The 24,550-nt window shown below is 50.4% G+C and overlaps 8 protein-coding genes across 8 annotated transcripts; 5 read left to right on the forward strand and 3 right to left on the reverse strand.

The window, feature by feature from the left end:
• Positions 1-620: 620 nt before the first annotated feature.
• On the forward strand, positions 621-2,936 carry PV10_09087 (uncharacterized protein). Its single transcript, XM_016374196.1, has one exon. The coding sequence runs from the start codon at positions 884-886 to the stop codon at positions 2,732-2,734; it is 1,851 nt and encodes a 616-aa protein (XP_016219740.1). The 5' UTR covers positions 621-883; the 3' UTR covers positions 2,735-2,936.
• A 51-nt stretch (positions 2,937-2,987) lies between these two features.
• Positions 2,988-3,973, reverse strand: PV10_09088 (uncharacterized protein; the record flags this gene model as incomplete). The annotated part of the gene is made up of 1 exon (XM_016374197.1): positions 2,988-3,973. The coding sequence occupies one exon, from the start codon at positions 3,971-3,973 to the stop codon at positions 3,023-3,025; it is 951 nt and encodes a 316-aa protein (XP_016219741.1). The 3' UTR covers positions 2,988-3,022.
• A 1,438-nt stretch (positions 3,974-5,411) lies between these two features.
• Positions 5,412-9,294, forward strand: PV10_09089 (uncharacterized protein; the record flags this gene model as incomplete). The annotated part of the gene is made up of 2 exons (XM_016374198.1): positions 5,412-9,032; positions 9,082-9,294. The coding sequence occupies 2 exons, from the start codon at positions 5,412-5,414 to the stop codon at positions 9,292-9,294; spliced, it is 3,834 nt and encodes a 1,277-aa protein (XP_016219742.1).
• A 662-nt stretch (positions 9,295-9,956) lies between these two features.
• Positions 9,957-10,644, forward strand: PV10_09090 (40S ribosomal protein S12; the record flags this gene model as incomplete). The annotated part of the gene is made up of 3 exons (XM_016374199.1): positions 9,957-9,959; positions 10,098-10,206; positions 10,304-10,644. The coding sequence occupies 3 exons, from the start codon at positions 9,957-9,959 to the stop codon at positions 10,642-10,644; spliced, it is 453 nt and encodes a 150-aa protein (XP_016219743.1).
• Positions 10,645-11,108: 464 nt separating this feature from the next.
• PV10_09091 (uncharacterized protein) lies at positions 11,109-12,908 on the reverse strand. Its single transcript, XM_016374200.1, has 2 exons — positions 12,268-12,908; positions 11,109-12,207 (listed from the first exon to the last, which is right to left on the reverse strand). Exons 1-2 carry the CDS (start codon positions 12,716-12,718, stop codon positions 11,366-11,368), a joined length of 1,293 nt encoding a protein of 430 aa, XP_016219744.1. The 5' UTR covers positions 12,719-12,908; the 3' UTR covers positions 11,109-11,365.
• A 472-nt stretch (positions 12,909-13,380) lies between these two features.
• On the forward strand, positions 13,381-15,561 carry PV10_09092 (uncharacterized protein). Its single transcript, XM_016374201.1, has 3 exons — positions 13,381-13,922; positions 13,970-15,163; positions 15,240-15,561. The coding sequence occupies exons 1-3, from the start codon at positions 13,689-13,691 to the stop codon at positions 15,372-15,374; spliced, it is 1,563 nt and encodes a 520-aa protein (XP_016219745.1). The 5' UTR covers positions 13,381-13,688; the 3' UTR covers positions 15,375-15,561.
• A 2,232-nt stretch (positions 15,562-17,793) lies between these two features.
• On the reverse strand, positions 17,794-18,134 carry PV10_09093 (uncharacterized protein; the record flags this gene model as incomplete). The annotated part of the gene is made up of 1 exon (XM_016374202.1): positions 17,794-18,134. A coding segment is annotated over one exon (322 nt), but the record flags the coding sequence as incomplete, so codon positions are not given.
• A 320-nt stretch (positions 18,135-18,454) lies between these two features.
• Positions 18,455-20,474, forward strand: PV10_09094 (uncharacterized protein). Its single transcript, XM_016374203.1, has one exon. It carries the CDS (start codon positions 18,615-18,617, stop codon positions 20,253-20,255), a length of 1,641 nt encoding a protein of 546 aa, XP_016219747.1. The 5' UTR covers positions 18,455-18,614; the 3' UTR covers positions 20,256-20,474.
• The last annotated feature ends 4,076 nt before the right edge of the window (positions 20,475-24,550 follow it).

Consider the following 24,550-nt stretch of genomic DNA (forward strand, 5'->3'; position numbering starts at 1 on the left):
GCCATTAACAACATGACATCATTAATAATACCTGTGGCTGGAGTTTTATTCCCACTAACAGCCGCCAAGACGGCCTGGAACCAACAACCTCACTTCTTATACCACCAGCATACTCTGTGTATATTATATATAATTATTATCAGAACAATCACCGTGACTCACTGGCCTGAACTCGTATATACTCAACGCATGCCAGAAGAAACGAAACAAATCAGGCAAACACCTTCAAACGTCAGAATGTGGATTCATGCAGCAACAAAGCCAATCAATTGGCGGTGGCGTCTTGGGATTTCTGCCTAGTCCAGGAACCTCGGGCGGCACCTGACCTAGACTTTGTTGCATCGACCTAGTATATGTACGCACTGCCTCGTCACCGTTGTGATATGTGTACATACACCCATGACATGGCTCTGTAGCGTCCCGTTCTAGGTAGAAGGGTCCATATATGGTCCCTTTCAATCCAATCATGCTCTCGTAAATTGTAGCATGTGGCTACGAGTGTGGCGTTAGGCGAGCGTTCCTTCCTTGTCCAACCTGGAAATATTTCGCCCACTACACAACATGATCAGGGATGATACTCTCTTGTATCATAACATAATACATTGTCTCTCCATTAATCTCTCAAATCAGTGATTAGATGACCAAGTTCTTTCATTTTTATTCTTAGTTGAACTGGGAGTTGTGTTCATTTCCCCAGCCAAATCCTGCTTACGTCGTTGCTCAAGACTTGATTTGATCAGGCTAGAGACCAGGCAGGCGAGCGGTCACTTCAGAATTGGACTGATTGTGTGCTCGTTGCCACGACTGCTCAGCATCTACCATCGCTTCATCCTCTTTGACCGGACGATCTGCCACTCATCTCACCATCCACACGTTCACAAACATGGACATCCAACGCATGGCACGAGGCTCCTCCATATCGGCCACTAGCAGCCTCATCGATCTGCCAGAGTATATTATGACCTCATTCCTTCCCGGTGCGAGACCTCTGCTGGACAGATATCCTCGTCTCTTTCGCTTCCTCGGAGCTCTGCTGGCCTTGTGGTATTTTGGTCCACTCACTCGGCTGCAGACGCTTTGGTATCGCTTTTCTTCCCTATTGGTCTCGTCCGTCACGATTTCCAACGATGAAGATCTCTTCCAATACATGACCTCCTACATCGCTGGCAAGACATCCCTGCGAGCCGACCAGTCTCTCACCGCAACACTCAACCAACCAGGTGAGCCCAAGCGCCTTCATCGCCACCACCCCGAGTATGAAGAGATCTCTCAATCCAAAAACCAGGATCCTAAAGTCAGATTCGAGCCCACCCAGGGTCTTCAGATATTTATCCACCAGAAACGGATCTTCTATGTCGCTAGGAAATACGGCGATGGTGATGCATTTGTGAACAGCCGCTTGAGGCGTGCCGAAGTTCTCACTCTGTATTGTCTCGGACGCTCTCCCCAGCCGATCAAAGATCTTGTCAACTACGTCTACTATCTCAACAAGGACAAAGAGCGAGGTTCCACGATTATTCGTCGTCCCTATAATGCGGGATACGGCAGCCGTCTCACCTGGTCTCGGTTGACATCCAAACCGCGTCGTGGGCTCAACACAGTTGTTCTCGAGGCCAACCAAAAATTGCAGGTCATCGCAGACGTGGCGGAATACATGGCCGAATCTACAATGACATTCTATGCCGACCATGGCATCCCGTACCGACGTGGATACCTATTTCATGGACCGCCCGGCGTCGGCAAGACCTCACTGGCGTTGGCTGTCGCTGCAAAATTCAAACTCGACGTTTATAACTTGACTCTCCTCGACGAAGATCTCACCGATTCAGGGCTCATCTCTCTGCTCAACCAACTTCCCGCAAGATCGTTGTTGTTGTTGGAAGACGTCGACTCGGCCGGGCTTGGCCGCAAGGCCAAAAGCCGCCGGAATCGACGAGCAAAAGGCGCAGATACAGACGCCGATGATGACAGCGACTCCGACAGCGCATCCACCATGTCTCGCGTGACGTTGTCAGGTCTCCTGAATGCTATTGACGGAGTTGCCGCTCCTGAAGGTCATGTCCTCATCATGACAACCAACAAACCACATGATCTGGATGACGCCCTTGTCCGCGCAGGTCGAATCAGTTGTCGAGTCGCCTTTACCCAAGCGAGCAAGGCCCAGGCCGAGGAAATCTTCCTCAACATGTACGTAGAACAACCTCAGAGCATTAGCAAAGTCGAGGTGTCGCCTGAAATACTCGATGCCACGGACCTCGCGGGTCACGGTAGTCACGCGTCACCTCAGCTGCGTCAGTTGTCAAAAGCGTTTGCTGACGCCGTCCCCGACTTTGACTTTTCCCCGGCCGACCTTCAGGACTATCTTCTAATGCACAAGTCTGATGCACAAAAAGCCGTCGATCAGGTCGGCGCCTGGAGAGAAGAAAAGTATGAAGAGCGTGCCTTGATGGAAGAGGAAATTGCAGCCGAGCGTGAGGCGAAGAAAGCACGAAAAGCGCAACGGGTCCGCAAGGCAATATCGAAGCAGGCCAAGCTAAACCACAAGGCATCGACGGACGGGGAATCATCCGCAGGTGAAAGTCAGTCAGGGTCACCCGAGGATGAAACCAAGGCAGAGGGGAATGGAGAAAGTGAGAAAAAGCGAGACAGATCTGACTTGCCAAAAAGAGGCGGAACGGGTCAGATGCTAGGGAGACACAAGCGTTGGGGCAGGTCGGATGGTCCTGCGCCATGAGTTATCGCAACATGGGAAGTCTGCCACGGGATAACATCTTTAACTTGACTAGCAGCCATAGACTGCATGTGGTGCTGGGGCACGCTTTGAAGCAACAATTGACAAAGATGATGGATCCGACACTGTCGGCATCCCTGGTTTGGGTAATAGACAGTATTTGATATACAGGCCAAGATATACAGGCCAAGACACAGCATCGAGCTCTCATTTGCGGTCCTGGGCATTATTGCTGCTTTGTGAACTTGATCTTGCCGTGGACTGAGGGCTGGCTGCGCGCATCATCGCGAATCACCACAGAGGTGGAATCATCTTCCAGCGTCGGGTGATCATGTGTCGTTGGTCGGGGAATTTGAGCAACAGCCAATGGTAGGTGCCCTGGGCTGTGACGCCGAGGTTGACCAGCACAAAGATGGTTGCACAAAGCATGGTCCAGTTTACGAGAGAGTGGGATCCTTTGGCCAAAATGGCCACGGAGAGGTACATGAAACATTCGGCAGTGTAGTGTGGGGCGACCACGTGGGCAAATGTGCCTTGACTTGGAAGCGTGTATTTCTTCAGGCTCGCGAGATACTGGTGCTGTGAAAATTGTAGCAGCATGGCCAGGGCTAGAATCAGGGAAAGAAGAGGCTCGGTAGCTCGACTTGGACCAATGTCGATCCCGGGCAAGGCTCTGGAGACAGAGCTTGCCGGAATCTTGTTCCAGTCGATACCCTCAAGGAAAATGGCGACGTTGGTCACAATGTAAAAGGCCAGCCCTATGGCGTAATGGCCGACCCACATGCGCGAACTGGTGGTCTTGAACAACACCAAACACTCGGACAATCTGCGAAGACTGTGGAAGAAGATGAAATTGGAGCACACTATACCTTGACGGGTCAGGTAGGGCTTGAGCATATATCGAAAACCCGCTAGGACGGTAGAGACGACGTAGAAGTGTGTGAACCAGTTATGGGGAACAGTCAGTGTGGCCAAGCGATCGAGAAGGGTGGTGATGAGTGACGGCTGCGGGTCGTGCTGCGGTGTCGGTGATGGGGAGGCTGGTTTTGTCTGACTTCGAGCGCCGTAAGAAAGAAAGCGGTCACGTAGAGGGCGGATCCAGCACACTGTGATGATGGCCGTGCTGCTGAGCAGATAAAACAATCGAATGGCGGTGATCAGCAGGGTGTAGGTGTTGCCAGTGCGCAGGAGGGAGCTGAGATTGGAGAGCAGAGCCTCCAAATCCCACTTCAAGACGGCCATGATGATCATGACACAAATTCGATTCTGCCCATGAAAATCATGATGGAGAACTCGAATCGATGGAACAGGACAAGTTTAGAAAGGGGGCTGAATTTTGCAAGTGATTTAATCTGGGAGTGACCCAGCGTGTCTCCAGGCAGAAATGAAGATGGCGGTGGATGGAGACGATGCCTTGAGTTGTTGGTTGATTGGATTGGGCAGGTGCACACGACGTAAGATTGGAAAGAACGCTGATCAGAAGGAGCTGGATGTGTAGCAGTCACGGCAAGCGTAAGCTTGTTGAAAGTCCAAGGCCCAAGAAGCCTAAAGGGCCCGTAACTCACCAACCAGCGTCCCTTTCAGCCCCTAGCCTTCCTTGGCTTTCTCCGGAGCGGATTAATTTCCAAGCAAGAGGATTACAATTGGCCATGTCAAATCTCTTGAAAGGGAGCGAGGTGGCTGCGAGGTGGCACCGAGGGTGGGCAGTGTGGGAGTGGGTGGGAGCGACAACTGGGAACATGGAAGTCCTGGCTGGTACACTACACTCAGCAATTCATGCTACAGTAATGGACAATTTCAAGTGTCGCAAGTTACATCCGTACGAAGTACGGTAGACATGTGCAGCTCTGATGGTCCATGCTCAATATTATTGGACTGATTATTGGATATTTCCTTGCTATGGCCTGACCGTATGTAAATCCCCCAATTGTTCCAATAATAACTGACCAACTACCTAGGTACCTGCACGCCTAGCTACGCACAAGTTAGGTATGGGCCCTAACGGACAAGCCCGGGGACCTACGCCCACCGCCCCTCAGGCTCCATCAAAGCCTGGCCTCTGTGGACTTCTACCTTTTCAGATCCTCTCCAGAAATGATGAATGTCTTTCTCGAATATTGGCCCCAATGAGGACGCATAGGTAGCCATGGCCGTTTGATGGAATTTCTAGCCTGCATGCTTTGAGGTTAAGTTAGAAGCCATCATGGCTTTCATTGTACATAGCGTAGAGACAACCAGATTTTTCCAGGGGTCCAAGTTCTCGAAACTCGAAACTCCCGTGACCTCGACTCTCCAACTGCGTCAATCACGTGATAGTGAGTTTATTCCTAGTTGGGACAATCATTTGTAGCAACACAAGTCGGTGCTTCAACACCCTCCATCTTACCATCTTTCAATCACTTTGGACAATCAACACCTCCATGCGCCACCCCCATATTGCCCTTGTCCCATTCCGAATCATCTAACACAGTGCTCCCATCCTCCTTCCTGACTTTACACAACCCCGATCGCCACCCGAGTTCCCTTTTCTCACGGCCAAAGTACCCAGAGAAGGACAGCCATTTCACACTGGTCGTGCTGTGCTGTACTCAACTCCATCCTCCATCCTCCCAGCCAATCCCTCTTTACCACGGCCTCTTCGACCCATCAATTGCAGAATGGTTTTTCGTCCGATGTAGATATGGTTTCTTCCGCCTCCGTTGCAGCAACTGAGGATCCTTCTGCAACCCATGGCGACACTACTCTCGACTCCTCATCGAAACCAGCCAGTCCAACCATGGCATCTGATGGGGAAAAAGCCGCCTCAGATCCCACGTCTGAGGCTGCATCAGGTCCCCAACCATCGCCGACCAAAGTCACCGATGCTGTCGCTGACCCTGACGTCGACGCTGATGCTGAGGCTGACTCTGAAGCCGAAACGCTCATTCAGTCGCCAGAGAAGCAGCGATTGACCCGTGGCGGTACTTCGGCGACGGGTTCTGTCCATTTGAGGTCTAAAGACGACGAATCTCCTGGCCGAGAAACCGCCACCGATTCCGAGAACAAATCGAGAAAGCGCAAACGTAGTCTCGACCATACCAAACCCACCCCTTCTCCCTCTTCCAGTCGACACAGCTCCCCCTTATCATCTCCCAGAATACCTATTCCATCAGAAGATAGTGATTCAGAGTTATCTAGCCACATCGAATTACACAACACCAGATCGACTCCCCGCAAACGCAGTAGCCACGCGACCGCCGACTCGGAAGATGCGCAAGAAAAACCACAAAAGATCCATGCGCGCAGACGAAGACCTAGTGAGACTCTTTCGCCTTTGAACAAGAATCGCTCCAAACCCAATTCCGCCCTCGATTCAGCCACCCTCGAACGACGCGAAACTCGCTCTGCCACCTACCCCCGCCATTCTTCCAATGAGCGATCTCCCTCGCCCAAACCACCTGCCCGGAGAGAACATCGCCGAGGCGTCTCTACTCAATTTACTGTAGGCGACGTCGAAAGAAAAAAAAGAGGCCGCCCTCCAGCCATCACCACTCGCAGGAGCGGATCTGCCGACCACCGCGCCCCATCACCTTCCTCTGATGCGTCCGATTCTCCCCAGAATCAACAGCCCACCTCCCGTAAATACTCCTCACATGACTATGAAGCCATGTCCCCGGCCAAAGCAATTGGTCCTCGCAAGATCCGCGACAAGAACGGCCGCACCCTTTTAAGCAAAGCTTGCAACAATGGCGATCTGGCGTCGGCAAAGGCCCGATTCTCAGAGCGTCCAGAGGATTTAAACATGGCCGACAATGCCGGAAATACCCCTCTACAGATAGCTTCGTTGATGGGGTACGAAAACGTTGTCAAATGGCTCCTCGAGAGCGACGCCGAAGTCAACACAAGAAACATCGACAAAGACACACCCCTCATCGATGCCGTCGAAAATGGTCACGTGGAAGTAGTTCGCCTTCTCCTTCACCACGGCGCCAATCCTCGTTTGGGGAATGCAAAAGGCGACGAGCCATATGAACTTGTTCCTTCCGACGACCCCAACTACATCGAACTCAGAAAGCTCCTGGCAGACGCACGCGAGAACACCAACAACCGCCGTGTTTCCTCTGACCAAGTCGATCTTGCCCAGGACAGGAACTCCTCACGGGCTGCTTCTGCTGCTAGTCCCAGGGATTCTCCGCCCGTGATCGGCCCTCGAAGTCCTCCAAATATGACTCAACGCCGCAGAACCGGACGAAGTGAATCAACCAGAAATGATCTACTGTGGCAGGCTAGCACTCAGGACAATCTAACTCGCTTGGCGGAAAAGGGTGACGTGCAGGGTGTCGCCAACATACTCAATATCTTGCAAAAAGCGGAACCTGCCTCTCTGATCGCCGCCGCAAAAGGCGGACATGAAGAAGTTTTACAGTTTCTCTTAGGCATGGGCGATCCTGATCCTGACCCCGAACCACTGCGTCATATGAAGACTGGATACAACACTCCTATTCTTGCTGCCATTGGCCGAGGTCATCCGGAAGTTGTCAAGTTGCTTGTCGAACAGTCTGGCTTCAATCCAAGCCGTCGTGTACTCAAGGGAAAGACCTACCAAGAGATTGCCGCTGAACGTCGAGGGGACCAGTGGCAGAAAGAAGTCGAAATCCTCAAAGCTGCCTGTGATCTTTTCTCTGCTGGCAAGTCACGTAAAGGTGGTTCGCCGCGCGTCACCAGAGACTCGGAAAAGGCAAAGAGCCGTGTTGCTCGACGATCTCAGTCACCTGTCTCCTCCAAGACCAGAAACTCGACGTCTTCGAGTCCAACCTTGACCCATAAAAGCCTACCCAACAAATCACCTCCATCTTCACAAAAGGTCCGGGATAGGGACACTGGATCATCCGACACCGTAGAAAGACGCAAGACTAATCTGGGACGGAGAGATGGCGCGGCTGAGTTTTCCGTCGCTGTCATCTCTGATCAGGAAAAGACCGTCAACGCCCCCCGCAAGAGCCATCCGAAGAGACGCAGCCAGAGTGATCTCCCACAGTCGCCACACCTAGACTCCGACAGTGCCCAACGTCGACGGAGACTGGTCACCGGCAAAGAACATCGCCGCCGGAAGAGCACTGTCGAGGAGGAGTCTGATCCGGACGAAATCATCACTCCTAAGACCGAACCCAAAGCGACTACTGCCCTCAAACGCTCACGTGATAGTGCTTCTCCGCCTCCTGCGACTGCAGACGACGGTGAACCGGGACGAAGCGCGGCTAAGAAGCGGAGAACCGTCATTGAGAGCAGCCCAGAAGATTCCAGACCTGGGCTAAAGCGGCGGAGTCATCAATTACCGTCGCTTACAAACCAACGAAAAGCTGAAACGGACCCTCTAGCAGACGAACAGGACCATGCCGATCTTGAAGCATCTGGCGATGATATTAAGGTTAAGGAGGGCTCTGATATCGCGTCCACGTCACCTAAACCTTCTGCTGAAAATGGCTCCATGGACCCTGTGGTTCCTGCAGATGGAAAGATCATTCCTGAAGACAATACCCCTCGGGTTAAGAGCGAACCTGTTGAAGCCGGACCTACGGAAGCGGAGCTTGAGTTACAGAGACAGGAAGAGAAACGAAAGGCCGAGGAGGCTCAAAAGCTCGAGGAAGAAAGAATCGCCGCGGAGAAGGCAGCCGAGGATAAACGCCTGGCAGAGGAAAAACGGGTGGCGGAGGAGAAAAGAATCGCAGAAGAAGCTGAGCGACAGAGGAAGAAGCAAGAAGAGGAGGCCGCTGCCGCTGCCGCTCTTGCTGCAGCAATCCAAAGACAGAAAGAGGAGGATGAGAGAGCGGAGCGACTCAGGCGCGAGGATGAAGAGCGATTACGGCGGCTTGAAGAAGCAAAACGCCAACGACTCGAGGCTGAGCGGATACGACGCGAGGCATTGCCAATCGTGTTATGCCACACTGCATTGATGATTGATAATAATGACCCTGTGGTCAGAAGTGAGCCATGGCTAAGAAAGTTCTTGCCTTTGTTCACGGTCAAGTCAAGTCAATTAGGCATCAACGCTCTCCAGGCTCCTTCAGACGATTTATGGGTTCCAAGTTTCCAGGTGGCTGGGCTACTCGCGACCAAAGATCTCACTCTACGGAGTTTCACATCACTGGAGACGAAGCCTGTGACATTTTCACAGCGACAGTGTCTGTGGAAAGTCGCGCGAGTCATGCTGTCGTACGAGTATGACACCAATTGTCTGAACACGAGCATTAAGGATGCGAATAGACGCGAGGAAGTCGAGGGCCCAAGGTTCTATGCCATGAACGAGCTCTTCTGGGTCAAGGTACGTACTGATCTTCATTGACTGAGACTCTGACTAACGCCCACTTTAGCTCTCGGATTTTGAACAACAAATTTTCCGACATCCTCACCTTGCGTCCTTGCGACTGCAGACACAACCAATCTCGTTGAGGATCTTTGGGGTCCAACCACGACCTGATATCACACCACAAACCAATGGCTTCTCGGTGCAGCCACCTCCCCGACTCACCAATGGGATTGGAACGCCTTCACGTCCACTGTATAGTAACGGCTACGCTCGTTGACCACGATGATGAAGATGATACGATCGTATCCCAACTACAGAGGGGGACTAGCAATCAAGGGGGTTGACATTGTATGGACTTGACATGTGTCAAAAGACAAAGCACAGGAGACTCTTCACAGATGTCAGCTTGGCTGTTAGGTGTTAGATTTCTCCACAGGACAGTTAAATCCATCCACGTGGACTGAGTGTAGATACTACGTGATGACGATGACGACGATGACGACGACGTATACGTATACGCATGGAAGTACAAATCTTCTCATCCCCCTTTCTCCCCGCATGATTGAGTGAGTCACTTATCATGGGATATTGGCACATGGCTCTGTTTCATAATAAGAGGCCAGAATTTGCGGGACTGGGGGCATGTGACTCGACACAAGCGACAATTGGCAGATGTAATCATGTGATATGATCACGTGATTAAGCATCGCCAAGCCGCACAATTCCCCACAGTCAAAGGTCGGAAATATTGGTGGGCGGATTTGGAGACTGCGACGGGTGCACAAAGCGAATCCATCAATTAACTCTTCTGATTTTGTCTTCTTCTTTCCTCTCTCCCATACCAACTCAACCCATTCATTCCCTATCACAAATCCCTCGGTGACTCTTTGAGGATCTTCCGACACCTATTGTCTCACTTTCAAATCATAACAAGCCAATATGGTACGTGCGGCATCGCTCCCAGCACAGACGTTGGATCTGGAAACGAGCGTCAACTTTCGATGTCGTTCCCTGCAGTTCATGTGCCTTGGGCAGGAATTCTAGATGCGAAGATGGTTGACTAACGGTGCTTCTTAACAGTCGGACGGAGAAGAGCCCACATCCCCTGTCGCCGCGGCCGATGAAGTCGAAGTCTCTGGAGACGCCGGCGCCTCATCCGGATCCATGTCTGTTCTTGACGCCTTGAAAGGTACGCCTGTTCCCTATAATTGTGCAGCTTCTCTGAAATGCAGAGCTGCATCACACATCAGATTGCAGTGATCTAACATCAAATCCTACAACCATAGGTGTTCTCAAACTTGCCCTCATCCACGATGGACTGGCCAGAGGCCTGCGCGAAGCCTCCAAGGCCCTCGATCGTCGCCAGGCCCATATGTGCGTGCTCAACGAGGCTTGTGAGGAGGAGGCGTACAAGAAGCTGGTTGTTGCCCTCTGCTCCGAGCACAAGATTCCTTTGATCAAGGTGCCCGACGGAAAGTTGTTGGGCGAATGGGCCGGTCTCTGCGTCCTCGACCGTGAGGGCAATGCCCGCAAAGTTGTCAACTGCTCTTGCGTCGTCGTCCGTGACTGGGGTGAGGAAAGCCAGGAGCGAAACGTCCTCTTGAACTACTTCCAGACCGAACAGTAAACGCCAATGGTGGTGAGGTGCGGGCCAAAACCAAGGGACAACATACCCCGTGCATGATCATGGCCGAGTTCCCGTCGATGCCGCGGAAGATGGAGAGGGGAACATACATACGGGCATGGCATTGTGCGGGTAGTAGGCACTATGAGTGTCATATGCTGACTCCTGGCTTGGACGATGGAGTGGCCGTTCTATGGAATTTGGTCGTTTCTCTTTCATCTCCAAGATACCCGAGACTATCAGTCGCACAACGGAATAAAACAAGACAAAATTCTTTCAAATCGCCACTTCGTGTGAATCGGGATTGTTTTCATCTTTACCTCGTAGCAAATGCGAATCGGAACCCGACCATAAAACTTGAGCCTCTGGCTGGCCTTGGATTCGTGACTCGAAGCTGGCATATAGACTTACTTCCTAATCCAAAAGCCATGCAAGACAAAAATGTATTCCAATCGAAGACGTATACATGCTTGACTACAACAAGATTTGTCATTAGATGCCAGTCATATCTGATAACAACGTGCTAAGCGAGTGTGCATGTATTGAAGTAGATATTTCAGTGGCTGTATGCTTGAGTGTCTGTGATGTAACCCTTCGGTCAATCACGGTTCCCAATCTGCAACCTCCCAATGAAGGTTGGTAGTAGTCGTTTCCATTGTCGACTGATGCTTTCGTATGCCGTTCTCAACCTCTAACGGAACTTGTCTCTCCAACACGAGAGAATTCAGACAACCCCTGGGCTCTCCGGGCCTTCCTGCCCTCGTCCAGGCCCAGCAGCACTCTCTTGCATCTTACGGATGCGTCTCTTTGCGCTTCCAAAGCCGTCAATACCCTTCTCCTGATTTTCACCCAGCCATGCCTTGGCGGCCTCGCCCAAGACACCTTTTCCAAGGTAGTAGATGAACTGGCCGACCATGATCAGGACAAAAGCGATTGGGTACATCCAGTGAACCGTGTATCCAAAGACACGGAGCCCAATGATGACACCCCAGAAGTTCCCAGTTAGAAGAGAAATGTTCATGAAAGCGGCGCTGGCAAAGCGATATAGGATCGGCACCAGGGTGTAGAACAGAGTCAGGATCAGAGTGTAGCCTGTCAGGTACCCACCGACATCACCGTTCCAGACGGCGGTTCGGAACGCATCGCGGTCAAAAATGGCGGCCTGGACACCGTTGATGATGCAGCCCCAGAATCCCAATTGTCCAATGACTTCGTACAGCGGCCGGCCGGACACGAACCACTCTTCGTAGACATTGGTAAGGCCGTAGCAACTGGCACCGACCACGGCAAACAAGTCACCCTTCAACTGATTTCCGGAGCTGACGTCTCCGCCATTGACTCCTTGAATATGGTCGGAAGCTAGCAAGACCCCCATGCCACCAATACAGGTGAAGATGCCCAGAATCTGTGCCCAGTGGTAGCGAACTTTGAGCAAGAAGAAAGAGAGGACCACGACGACGACAATAGCCCAGAAGTTGATGAGCTGCGCGGAGAGGATCGTGGTGTATCGATAGGCGAGTACAGTAAAGTAGTTGCCCTGGACGTCAAAGAAGGCAAGGATGATATCTGCACAAATGAGGGATCAGTCAGATGAAATAGACACAGCATTAAAGTGTTGATACTCACATTTCCAACCGTCCTTGAGAATCAGTTGTCCCCATTTCTTGAAGCCATACTTGTAGATGGTAAAGCTGGTATAGATGAGATTAAGCAATACGTAGTTGAAAAAGGTCTGAAAGGCAGGGATGCTGGTGCCCTCCATGACCAATAATGTCGTCAATGTGTTAGTGCCCGTGATGCAGATCGCCAGGATCTGACCAAGTAGCAAAATGAACCAGAACTCCTTGGTCTTGAAGAATGCGAACTTGGAGCGCCAGGTTTTCTTCACACCGTCGTCACCTGAATCGATAGGTTCTCGCTCGGGACTCTCCTCGATGATTTCAGGGTTGCCGTGATGCAGAGCCGACTGGGGAGCAGCGCTGCCCCCAGCAGTGGTACCATAGTTCTGACCATGGTTGTGACCATAGTCGATGGTCGTGGCGTGCACAGCAGTCGAGGTATCTTTGACGTCACTCATGTTGGCTTGAGAGGAGAACGATACTGTTCCTCAGGAACAACGGACCCGCGAGTGGAGGCGAATGAAGGTGTCAAGGACAAATGGGCTGTGGGATTGGAGCTTTATGACGATTAGCGAGCGCAAAACTCCTGAAGTCGCTCGCTGTGGGAGAATTCTGGCAATTTGCCTTTGGGAAAAGACAAGATAGGAAGAAATGAAAACAGAGACGAGGAGATGCGGGAGGGAAAAAAAAGAAAACCCAGGTGTGAAGTGGACCATTGATGTAACCTATGTCGTTTGATTGGTCACTAAGAACCCCGCGGTGATCATGGTCGAGTTGTCGATGGACATGCGTGGCATGGTGGGGGATCGGTGTGAAATTGTATAAAGTGAAGTCTTTTTCGATTGGGACAATAACATGTATTGTCGCTGTTCGTTGTCGTCCATCACACATTATATACCAGTGTGTACTTCTTTCAACATCGATTCTATAGACACATTAACGACACGACATCCGAGAAAATGTGAGGTCAGGGTTTGTGTCACGTGACTGCTGTTCGAAGTCACTTACTCCACTCTAGAAACATGCGCCTGTGCTCTTTGTGCTTCGTTCAAGTTTCTGGTCCATTTACAGGGAGATAATCTATCGAGTTCTATTCTACATACTCATCAATTTTGCTGGGAGAGCAGCCATTGTGCCCCTGCTCGGGTCTTCAATGCTCTTATGGAGTTCATTGAATTTTCTGATCATCTGCTCGGACCTCTAGATCCGCAATCAGTGCGACAATGGCCTAGCGGATCTGCTCTGCCGCAAGGTCGTCGGTCATCCATGGCATCAATCAAGGTTAAAGACTATGCATAACCAACGGTTAGGCGGCAGCGGCAGCGATTTGTCCGAGCGGCTTCGTGAAGCTGACCGCGCTGGACAGCCCTTAAATCATGGCAAAGTCAGTGATATTATACTGGTTTGTATCGCACCACTGGACTTATCATGGGCCGACTAGATTTTCTAGAAACGCGTCTCTCAGGCAATAACATGACAACCAAGAACATCCTGGCTGCTTTGGCGATTGTATTTTGTTCGCTGGTCCTATACTTGAGACAATTACTGCTTCCCGTCGATAAACGCAATCACCCCAAAGGAAAGAAATGGAAGCTCCCCCCAGGTCCCCAAGGCTTTCCAATCTTGGGAAACCTCTTTCTCTTTGCAAAAGGCGAGCAAGCAGTAGGTCCGACGTTGAATCTCAAATCACTTGAGCTCACCTTGACTAGGCCTATGAACTCGCCAAGTTCGGAGAAATGGCCACTGCGCATCTTGGGTCTAAACTATGGGTCATCCTGAACAGTGATAGAGTGGCTACAGAACTATACGATCGCAGAAGCCGTGTTACAAACGGGCGTCCTCATTACCCAATAGTTGGAGATTTGATCAGCCTCAATAACCGCTCGGTCATAATGCAAACCGATGGATGGACAGAGCGACGTCGAGTAATGCACCACTTACTTAATGGGACTGCTCTCGTTCAATACCAGTCTTATCAGGACGAGGAAAGCATTCGAATGCTGTCTCGATATCTAGAGTCTCCTTCGGGCTGGTATGAGCACCATCACCACTATTCCAATTCTGTCATTCATCGCGTGACTTTTGGAGAGCGGCCGAATGGCAACGATGAAAAGGTGAAAGCGATGGCTCATGCGCAGAAGCTTTTTCTCTTAAATTCGCCCCCAATGAATATTTATGACCACTTCCCAGAGCTTGCGACCTTGCCGCGAATCTTTCAGTGGTGGAGAGCCAAATATGCCTCAATTGGTCAACAAACGTTTGAGGCGTATAGTGCCTACTGGAACCCCCACAAGGAAGCGATCCAAGGCGGCCGCGCCCCTCCATCGTTTGCTCGAGATGTCCTATGTGGAGAAGGATCTTACAAAGGCAGCGATGTCGACGCCATGTTTCTTGCCGCACAGCTGGTGGAAGCAGGGAGCGATACCACCCGATTGACATTAAACATATTTGCCTTGGCCGCGGCAACCCAGCCTGACAAGTACCTTCGTGCCCGGACAGAAATTGACGCGCTATGTGGCGACGCACAAAGATTACCATCTTTTGAGGACGAAAAGCAACTGCCATATGTCAATGCATTTGCCAAAGAGCTGCTCCGATGGCGGCCGATTTTTCTGTGGACTCCAGAGCATACCTTGACCGAAGACCTGGCATTCGAGGGCTATCACTTCCCAAGGGGAACGCACTTCGTCATCAATCAATTAGCTATTTCCTCGGGGTCGGAGAAAGTGGTGGACCCACCTGAATTTAGGCCAGAGCGATGGCTTGACGGGTATGAGTCAGACTTGACTCGTGGCATTTGGCAGTTTGGAGGAGGGCGGAGAGTATGTGTTGGCCACCGACTGGCCCAGAAATCCTTGTTCATTAACATGGCGAGACTAATCTACTGTTTTGACTATGAAGCTGTAAGTGGGACTTTTTGCATCATGCTCAAGTATTCGAAAACGGTCACACAAAGGAGAAGCTGACTTGACCATACAGAGGACGCCTTTTGATACAAGAGACATCAGCCACTTTGTCGAAGGAGAGCCATTTCCAGTGACACCTCGAGTACGAAGTCCAAGTCACGCAAAGTTGATAACTCAAGCACTCATTGAAAAGAAGGTGTTGCCATAGCTTTAGAAAATAGAAGGTACTTTTGGTCTGTATTCACAACAGTCATGAGCCAATCAGCCCAGCTACTAGAAATGAGGGTGATACTATTGGATTCCTCATCTCTCAACGCAATTTCAAGCTAGGCGGCTCATGACGGTCGCAGCTGTATCTGCCTATCGTAGAGAAAGCATCAAGCTGACCATTAGATACATAATGACACCACTACCGAGCGAACAGCGTTGGACGTGTCCTTGCCTAGTAGAATGGGCCGAGGGGCCCCTAACATTCCTCGTATGGAAGGCAGGCAGGCCACTGGTCCATCTACACATTGACGATGGTCCGTATGCCTGTTGCCCCGCAGTCAATAGGAATTGAAAAGCTGCATTGTGAACAGCCTGAAGACCACTTATGAGCTTCCTCGGTAATTTACCAGCTAATGGAGAGGACTCTAGCTTGGTACAAGTCAGAATTGCTGAGTGGTGTCCAGCTTAATTGCTGGGCTTGTTAGTCACCTGACTTTCAGGTGAACTTTGGCCTGGATTGTGGTGCTGGTTCTACTGTGTCCCGGTTGATTTGGTTAATTCTCGTGTCGAAACTTGTACCTCGGCTCCCGGCGTGTCTTGTCGAACAAGAGGCGTCTTCCCTTACTTGTTCGTTGCCAACAGTACATGGGAACGGCTTCTGGCGAAAGGGTCTGATCTCAAAGCAGGAATAGATCCTCGGCTAGTTGACATGAGCTGCTTGTGATGGGTTGCGGGTGTGGAATGCGGGAGATGTGGCCCGATAGCCGCTTTCACAGATTGCGGATGAAAGGACCGCAGCCAATCTTCATTCTGGGACCTCATGCAGATTCTTCGTCTTGATATAATTCACTTTGAGAGGTATCTGCTCCGATTCAGATATTTTAGAACACATGAGCTCAAAAAGCAGTATACGAGGTGGTCAGGTTGCCAAGATGCCAAGATCAGCCACATCACGTGTCAGGAAGGGCACGTGAGGGATATCTAGATACCTACGGAGTAGGTATTTTGTGCCGGCTTTCGGGGCAGACATGCAGCGATGAGTAAGTCGAATGCTTCAACTACTAAGACATATGTGGTTAATGTACGGATAGGAGGACGCCGGAGACCCAATGGATAAAGCATTCAGATCACCATCACGAAGAGACAAGGACCAACCGAAGTGGCGAGGTGTAGTCGTTAAAAAGACGAAGTGAAGGAATTGTGCTTGGTTGAGAGTTGGTCGGTGTTGGGATTGGGATTGGGATTTGTGTTGCATCTGCAGCTGCATTATGTGGACGCCACGACTGCCTACTGGGTACTAAGTACTGTGCCACTGCACGCCTATAAGTTTAGGTACACTTAGGTACCTTTAGGTACATTTTGATGCGTAAGGTTAGGTAGTGTGATGACTAGGCAAGTACCCGTGGGATTTTTATCTGCAACAGCTGCGTTCTGACCTGCCGGACTCTCAGGTTGCGTCATGATAAGGAAATTCTGACTCGACAATAATAATGGAAAGTACTCCGTACGAAGTAGTGGCACACTCGTGACGCTGTGAACCTTGACCGTCCCAAGGTTCTGTGCCTGGCGGTTCTCCCGTTCTTGCCAGGGTACCAAAGTATTCGTACTCGTACTTAAATCATCACGTGCTCAAATCAACACTGCGTTGTTGGATTCTTTTGGTTCTTTTGGCAATCTCACAGTTGTTGTTCATGCATCAAAACGACAATCTCCTGGCCCCAACCCACACGTGCCTCGTTAATTGGAGGTGACTGGAGTCCTACGAGTCCTTTTGTGCCCACGCACGCACACACCCCCCGATAGGGAGACACGGAGGGTGGGAGGTTCGGTTTTGCTTCTGTCCAAAAAGGATATGGCCGCGTCAATCAATCCAATGCCAAGTCCAACCCTGGAAAAAGCCACGTACGCAAGGACATTGGCACCGTTTCACCTCCATTGGCGCTTCATTCCCAACCGTCTTTCTGGCCGCTCCTAAGAATCCCCATGTCTGGGTCCTCTGGGTCCTCTGGGTCCCCACGATCTGTGCGTATCCACGGTACCGTTGGCATCCAGCGAAAGAAAAGTCATTGCAAGAACCCATCGTGGTCACTACTCCGTACAGTACAAACACACAAATAGCATAAGTCTATGGAGGCATCAACACTATGCATATGCCCACGTCAGCAGAGGCGCCACTCTCACGCTTCAACAGGATGGCAAAGCAAGCGTGGCAACGCACGGCGAAAGGCAGTCAAGACAGTCAAAGCAGTCTTCGACCCTTGGGGCCAATGCACGCATCCTCCCCTTGAGCCTCACGAGCCCTTCCTCTGCCGCTCTGCGGCACTGAGGCGGCGATCTCCCATCCTCCGTGATCAATTGCTTCATCTGTATTGGTTTCGCATACAGCCGCGGTGGAGGCATTCACCCACAACACTTTTCTTCACCAGGCTAAAGCCGTCATGACCCAACGACGCAAAGCATCGAGCAAGCATGTCGCAGCCTTGGCCCTCCACTATCTCCACCTGGCTTGCAGCTTTCGCGTAGGCCCTCGGATTCACAAACGCCTCCTGGTCCAACCTTCAGCCTACCATAACCCTTCGTTAGCGACTTGACTCCAAATACCCACTTCCCTTGTGTTCCACAGGCCATCCTCCCGTACCCTCTGTCCCTCTGCCCAGGCAATCCCAGGCACAAAATTTCCCTGCACGCCCGCGCTTCACACTGATCGACCCATTTTCCGCCCTCTGGCCAAGAGACGACTTGTTTTGATAATACCATAACTCGATGCCGTTCTCCAGATTTCTACTTCGACCTCACTACTTCACTTCTTTTCAGCCCATCTCCAACCTCGCCATGTTTTAATTCCTCACCTGCTCCCATCACCCTGCAAACTCTATCCATAGAACCGCCCGAGAAACTCTATCCACAAACTCAACCATATCAGCTGCTTCAGTCCCTCATTGGCCCGGGCACGGCAACTTGCATTCGTCCACTAGACCTCTTGCTAGCCTTGATCTCTCACCATCACCGGAATCGGCCGCTGATTTATCTTATCACTTGACTTACAATTTTCAGCCCTGTCTGTGACAGCAACTCTCTCTTGATCTCAATATCTCCATTTGCCAGTCGCCTATTCGCGGCTCACCCCAGATCCATCGGTCTCAACTCAACACCATTTGTCATTATCAGACTCAACTGTGGTACACCTCGCATGCCATTCTCCGCCCCCTTTCGGATGTGGTCTCGTTGATCACTCACCATGTCCTCAAGCAAGCTAGAGGAAGCCCAGGAGCCGTTGATGAAAGATGGCGATGATTCTTATTCAGAATCCAGCCAATCCTATAATGACGATTCCCTGCGTCAGGAACGCCGCCGACGCATCCTCTCCAAGCTCGGCTCTCTCGTCCGTCCATCCCATGCGTACAGACTGAGCAAACGCTTTGCATATTGCTTCACTCCTCAGCTACTGCGCTCATATCTTTGGGATGACCGACCGGCAAAGTCCAAGACTTTCAATACCAGCTATCTCAATGGCTTGCGCGGGATTGCTGCTGTCAAAGTCTTTACCTTTCATTATACATTCGCCTTCCATGACTTTGGGTTTGCCCCCTGGGGTATGGACGACAACCATCGTTACTTCTTGGAACTTCCTATCATCCGCTACTTCTATGCTGGGTTCACTGCCCATGTCTTCTTCGGCATCGCAGGCTATCTAACGACCTTACGTCTGTTTCAGCTCATCGATAAGCACGATCAGGCCTCGCAGGCCAAGGTTCTGCAGACTGTCTCAGGTGCCGTCTTCCGCCGCGGCCTCCGCCTCTATCTCCCCGTCTTCATCGTCACTCTCTGCACCACCACATACATCCATCTAGGCTTATATGAGGCAAATCGACCTCTTCTCCGAGATAGAAAGCTTTTCCCCGGCATCTGGAACGAGCCCAAGCCCGAAATGCTTCCAACTATTTACAAGCAAATGCGATTTTGGATGCATGAAATGTTTGACCTCACTCGACTTTTGGAGCCCCGCTCTGTCTATCCCTGGCACGATCAGCATTTGTGGTCCATTCTGGCCGAGATGCAAGGCTCACTCCATCTGTACGCCATTCTAACCACTACCGCTTTGTGTCGTCGCCCGATTCGTCTGGCCGTCATGATCTTCATGACATATGTATACTTCACCTGGAACTTGTGGCAAATATGGGTCTACATTTTGGGGGCTATCGTTGCTCAAGTTGATATCTTACTCACCGAGAGAGAAGAGGGGAAAAAACTCGTCTTAACACAGCACTTGCCACCTTCCCCGCCCGGGTCGCCTACTTTTGACGAGAAGAAACCCATTGGTTGGACTCGCCGCGGACCATTGTTCGTCCTGTCGCATCTCAGACTGTATTCCTTGTTGCGAATTGTCGGTTTCCTCGTCGCATTCTATCTGCTGTCGTATCCCATTGACGGCACCGTTCGCCCTGCGCCTGGTTACATGACATTGAATCGTCTAATTCCAGAATGGATGGAGCGCAAGGACAAGTTTTACCCCAATTTCGGCACAGCACTTCTGATCCTTCTTCTGGCACGCTCGGATCCTTCGAATTCCATCTGGCACACCATCTTGAATAGCTCTATCCCACAATATCTGGGTAAAATCAGTTTCGGCCTCTACCTGACCCATGGCCCTCTACTCCACGTTTTTGGCTATCTCATACCACAAAGGTTGTGGTGGCTGTGGGGCACCGAAGGACACGAGGCGACGCTTTTTGTGTGGATAACTGCGATCTTGATCGGTTGGTCAATCAGCATCGTCGTCTGCCTGTGGGCTGCAGACGTCTGGACTCGAGAGGTTGAATCACGAAGTGTCAAGTTCGTCAAAGTCTACGAATCCTGGTGTTTCGCCAAGGCCAAGTGAGATCACTGATCATCAGCCTTCGCATCTAAACCCAGTCATCTCTTTTTTAAGCGGCATATTGAGCGTTGAGCGTTTGCAATGACATTGGAGTTGGAAAATACCCTGTCTTGCCGGGAAAGATAACCTGTCCAACAGATACCCTGTCATGGTGTTGTTGATAGACGCAGGAAATAGATATCCACCCCTTGGTAAATACGAGAATAGAATGTAATTAAATGACCCTGTGCGCCATACACTCGAAATTCCATCGTAGACCTTAAACACTTTGGTCAGCTGAGGAGGTATGCTACAACAATACGCTATGACCAAGAACAGATCGTGGTACGGGCAAAGATTCCATGCATCCTTCGCCGCCAGTACGGGTGATTCGTCTTCCAGAGACGCTGTGCCTGGAGTTCTTTTCCTCTGATTGACCCGTGGATCTGCAATCTGCCAGGTCTGTTTAGGTCGACTTATGATTTAAATATAGTTCGTTACTTCGACACAAAGTGACGAAAACATTTCAGATCAAGTACGACGGCCATCAAAAGTAGCTTTACAAGGCATAGATCAAACACCTATGGAGCACATGTACGCGGCTGTCGTCAGGTAGTGTATGGGGGTCTATGGCGCTCTCAGCCAAATGTCCTTCCTGTACATCATGCATTACATACTTGAGCCCCGAACATTGCTCACCTTGCATGCTGAGTCGTTGTTACCTCAATGCTGGTAGCGCTTCAAGCCCCAGATGGTTTGCTTACGTGGCTCTGGTCACAAGCGAAGCGTTCTCAAAGGCCTGAGACAGTATGTGCGACCTTGAAAGTCTTGAACCTCTCCAATAGATCTCACCGTCAGGACTTGCGAGTATGCCTCGGAAAGAGTGTCCTACATCGATATCACAGGGGTAGCATGGTGCACCTTTCATATCCGGAGATGATGCTCTCGTCCAGACAGGCCGAGCTCATCGACACGATCGTTAACGACTGCCTGTGATAGTCATCTTGGTTAGTATAACGTCGCTCGAGTCAAGATCGTGTACACATATGGAAAAGAAGTCATCTCATTTCACACTCTACTAGGTCGTCTTATCTTCTGAACTTTCTTATCGTATTGAAACCAATTTTGCGCATTGGTACCAGCGGAGTTGAGCGGGTCTTTTACTCGCCAACCCACATAACCATCTATGAGTTCACCTCGCCTAGCGCATAATAATCCTTTTAGAGGAAAACTGACATGTCGTCAACGTCTATTGTTCCTAGCCCTTTACACTCAAATCAATATCCTTTTATCGGTGACAACAGCCAAGTGGGGCACAAGTTCGATATGGCCTGCCTATCTTGGATCATGACACTAACGAGGCGGGATGAAGCCTCGGCGCCCTCTCTTCCTCTCGTGATCTTTGCGTTTCCTAGCTGGCAACTTCCTAGATTCACCCCCCAGTCTCAATGGCTCAAGGATAAAGATGCATCAGGTAGGCATATAAGGAGCCGACAGGTTTACGACATGTTTGACATTAGCTCTTTGTCCAGATCCAGTTCTCTTCTGACCTTTTGACCAATATTCGTCAACGTTCTCATTTCCAGTACTGCAAAGGTCGAAAATGGCCATCATGAGACTCAGCAAAAACACGTTCCGAATCAGCCGGCCCATGAATCAGAACATCCTAGTTGGAGTGTACGTCCTTTCTCCCTTGCCTCACGGCATAACTTATTGATTTGACCCTCATGTTGGCAGGATATTCTTCTGTCTGCCTGGAATTTACACTGCCGTTGTTGGCCTCGGTGCTGGAGGAGGCCGGTCATCTTCTGGAAGGGTTGCCAACCAGACCAACTCGATTCTGTATGGAATGTTTGCTCTGTTCGGCTTCCTCGGAGGCACAATTGTCAACTTACTTCGACCCAAGCTATCTATGATGTTTGGTAGTATCGGTTATCCACTGTACGTGGGAAGTATGTGGTTTTATGATCAGACTGGTCAAACTTGGTTCCCCCTGTTCGCTGGCGCGGTTCTCGGATGTACCGTTGGCGTCCTAATGACCTGCGCTGTCATGATCTCAATCTCCTACCCAGAGGAACACCAAAAAGGCCTGGTAAGCTCCTAGAGTTCTATGCTTTTGGTCTTTCTATATTAACCGAGTTCAGTTCATTGCCCAGCAGTGGATGATTCGATCTATTGGTGCCAGTGTAGGCAGCGCCATTGCCCTCAGTGTCAATATCGACAAAGCGACACCTGAGGGAATCGGAGGTGGTGTCTATTTAACCTACGTTATAATCCAATGTCTACCTTTATTAATAGCGGGATTCTTCATCATCGACCCCAGGAACGTTGTTCGTGACGATGGGACCCATCTGGCCCTCTTCAAACCTTTGACATTCAAGCAGCAACTTAAGGCTTTTGTTAAGTGTTTCACCAACCGACAATTACTTATTATGTTTCCTGCCTTACTTGGATGTGACATGGCGTTAGCTCTGACAAGTACCATCAATGGTAAGTTCTTCCTAACCCATGAAATTTGCGCTACTGATTCGACGAACAGGATTCTACTTCAACCTGCGCACGCGATCACTCAACAACTTTATCTTTCAAGTTGTGCAATTCTTCGGCTCTTTGATCATGATCTTCATCTTAGATTCCAAATACATCACTAGTCGCAAGCGCCGAGGGCTTGTTGGCATTGTGTTTATGGGTGTCGTCTCTATCGCTGCCTGTGGCGGCTTATACGGTTGGTTGGAAACGGTCAAATTCACGAGCTTCACCTCGACTCCCGCAAGAGATTGGACCCATAGTACTTATCCTGGACTGGTGGTCTTGTATGTGCTTTTCGGATTGATCTATTCTGCCTACCAATTACTGGCTCAGTGGGTGATTGGGTGCCTCTCTAACGATCCAACTGTGCTTGCCCAGTATTCTGGATTCATGACTGGAAGCTTTAGTTTGGGGATCTGCATTTCCTTTGTTATCGCAGCTGAAGGAGTCCCCCAATGGGGCCAGGTGACCTTCCAATTCATGTGAGTTCACTTTTGTTATCAACCTGTCACCCAATCTGAACATGATGTTTGGCATGCGGCATCTCTTTTTTGGCTGACCCTTCTTCAATAGCCTTTACGTCTTTGGGGTGATTGGAATGGCCTACATCATGATGTATGAGGTCAAAGAGTCGAACTATTTCCGCGAAGAGAACACCATTGCACCCGTATATGTCGAGCAGCAGGAGGCTGTAAAGGATGAAAATGCCGCCGAAAAGCAACCGGTTGAGGAATCGCGACAGGAGAAGACTGCATCCGGAATAAGCACCAACCAGAGTTGCAGTAATTCACAACTTAACACAAGGGAAGTGGGAGTCTCAAAGGCCTAAAGGACGGATGCGTAGGGAATGGAGTATGTTCTGGCGACATCGAGTCGGGAGAGGAAAACAGGCTGGAGGTATATCATGGAAGTATGCTGCTGTTTGACGGTCTCAAAAGCCCTGTAAAGATGGCAGAACTCTATGGTGATAGGTCTTAGAGATCCACGCTAGCTGAGAGATTCTTCATTTCAATTGTGAGAATGCCGTCCTCCACATCTCGACAACTCGAGCTATGAAGAAAAACTTTCTACATCAGGTCCATGGATGTCTCTAGCGACGATACAACTTGAGAATACATACGTGATAATCATGAACAACCGTCATATCATGGCTAGGAGTTGGTTGAGTCCGATCGTCGAGATTAGCAAGCACGCTCAGCCCCTGTAGGTATCGGTTGCCTCTGCAACCAAATTCAGAAACATACTCTCACAGATTTCATGCCGCGTCTGGATTCAAATCTCCTGTTCGCTTCGTTGGTGCTTGATTAGCACATTCGCAGTTCAGCACGTTCAGATGAGCATTTTGACCATACCGACTTCGATACTACTCCCAGGCATCATGAATCAGCGTCTTTTTAAGACTACAATCTCGATTTCATTTGAATTCCCATTAGGTAGCTTTGATTTCTCGACTTGCAGAATGTTCGAAACACGTTGATCTGTCAAGATCTCGAAAATTCCGGCTAAGGGTACTTCGTTAACTCTAGTTCCAACTTCCTGAGTGCAGCCATGACTATCTCACAATCCCACTTCTTGCCCACCAACTGGAGAGATATAGGAGCCTCTCGATAGACTTCGGGGTCGTATTGAGGCCAGTTATACTGATCGTATTCGTTATCACGTGGTTGATAAGTGGCATCGATGGGATGCTCTGCGATTGATACCGAGAGCCCTGTGGGGAATGCAATAGCAGGCCAGTCGAGGCAATTGAAGATGGCAGTATAGCCCCAGTACCGGCTGGTATCGTGCTT

Source organism: Exophiala mesophila (assembly GCF_000836275.1).
Source record: "Exophiala mesophila strain CBS 40295 unplaced genomic scaffold supercont1.7, whole genome shotgun sequence".
Lineage (NCBI taxonomy): Eukaryota > Fungi > Ascomycota > Eurotiomycetes > Chaetothyriales > Herpotrichiellaceae > Exophiala > Exophiala mesophila.

What these genes read in the sequence shown, in the direction of transcription:
- PV10_09087 (XM_016374196.1), top strand. Translation starts at nt 884, where the DNA reads ATGGACATCCAACGCATGGCACGAGGCTCCTCCATATCGGCCACTAGC.
- PV10_09091 (XM_016374200.1), bottom strand. Translation starts at nt 12,718, where the DNA reads ATGAGTGACGTCAAAGATACCTCGACTGCTGTGCACGCCACGACCATC. An exon ending in TCTCAAGGACGGTTGGAAAT is followed by an intron (nt 12,208 to 12,267) that starts GTGAGTATCAAC and finishes TCATTTGTGCAG; the next exon opens with ATATCATCCTTGCCTTCTTT.
- PV10_09092 (XM_016374201.1), top strand. Translation starts at nt 13,689, where the DNA reads ATGGGCCGACTAGATTTTCTAGAAACGCGTCTCTCAGGCAATAACATG. An exon ending in TTGCAAAAGGCGAGCAAGCA is followed by an intron (nt 13,923 to 13,969) that starts GTAGGTCCGACG and finishes CACCTTGACTAG; the next exon opens with GCCTATGAACTCGCCAAGTT. An exon ending in ACTGTTTTGACTATGAAGCT is followed by an intron (nt 15,164 to 15,239) that starts GTAAGTGGGACT and finishes TTGACCATACAG; the next exon opens with AGGACGCCTTTTGATACAAG.
- PV10_09094 (XM_016374203.1), top strand. Translation starts at nt 18,615, where the DNA reads ATGTCCTCAAGCAAGCTAGAGGAAGCCCAGGAGCCGTTGATGAAAGAT.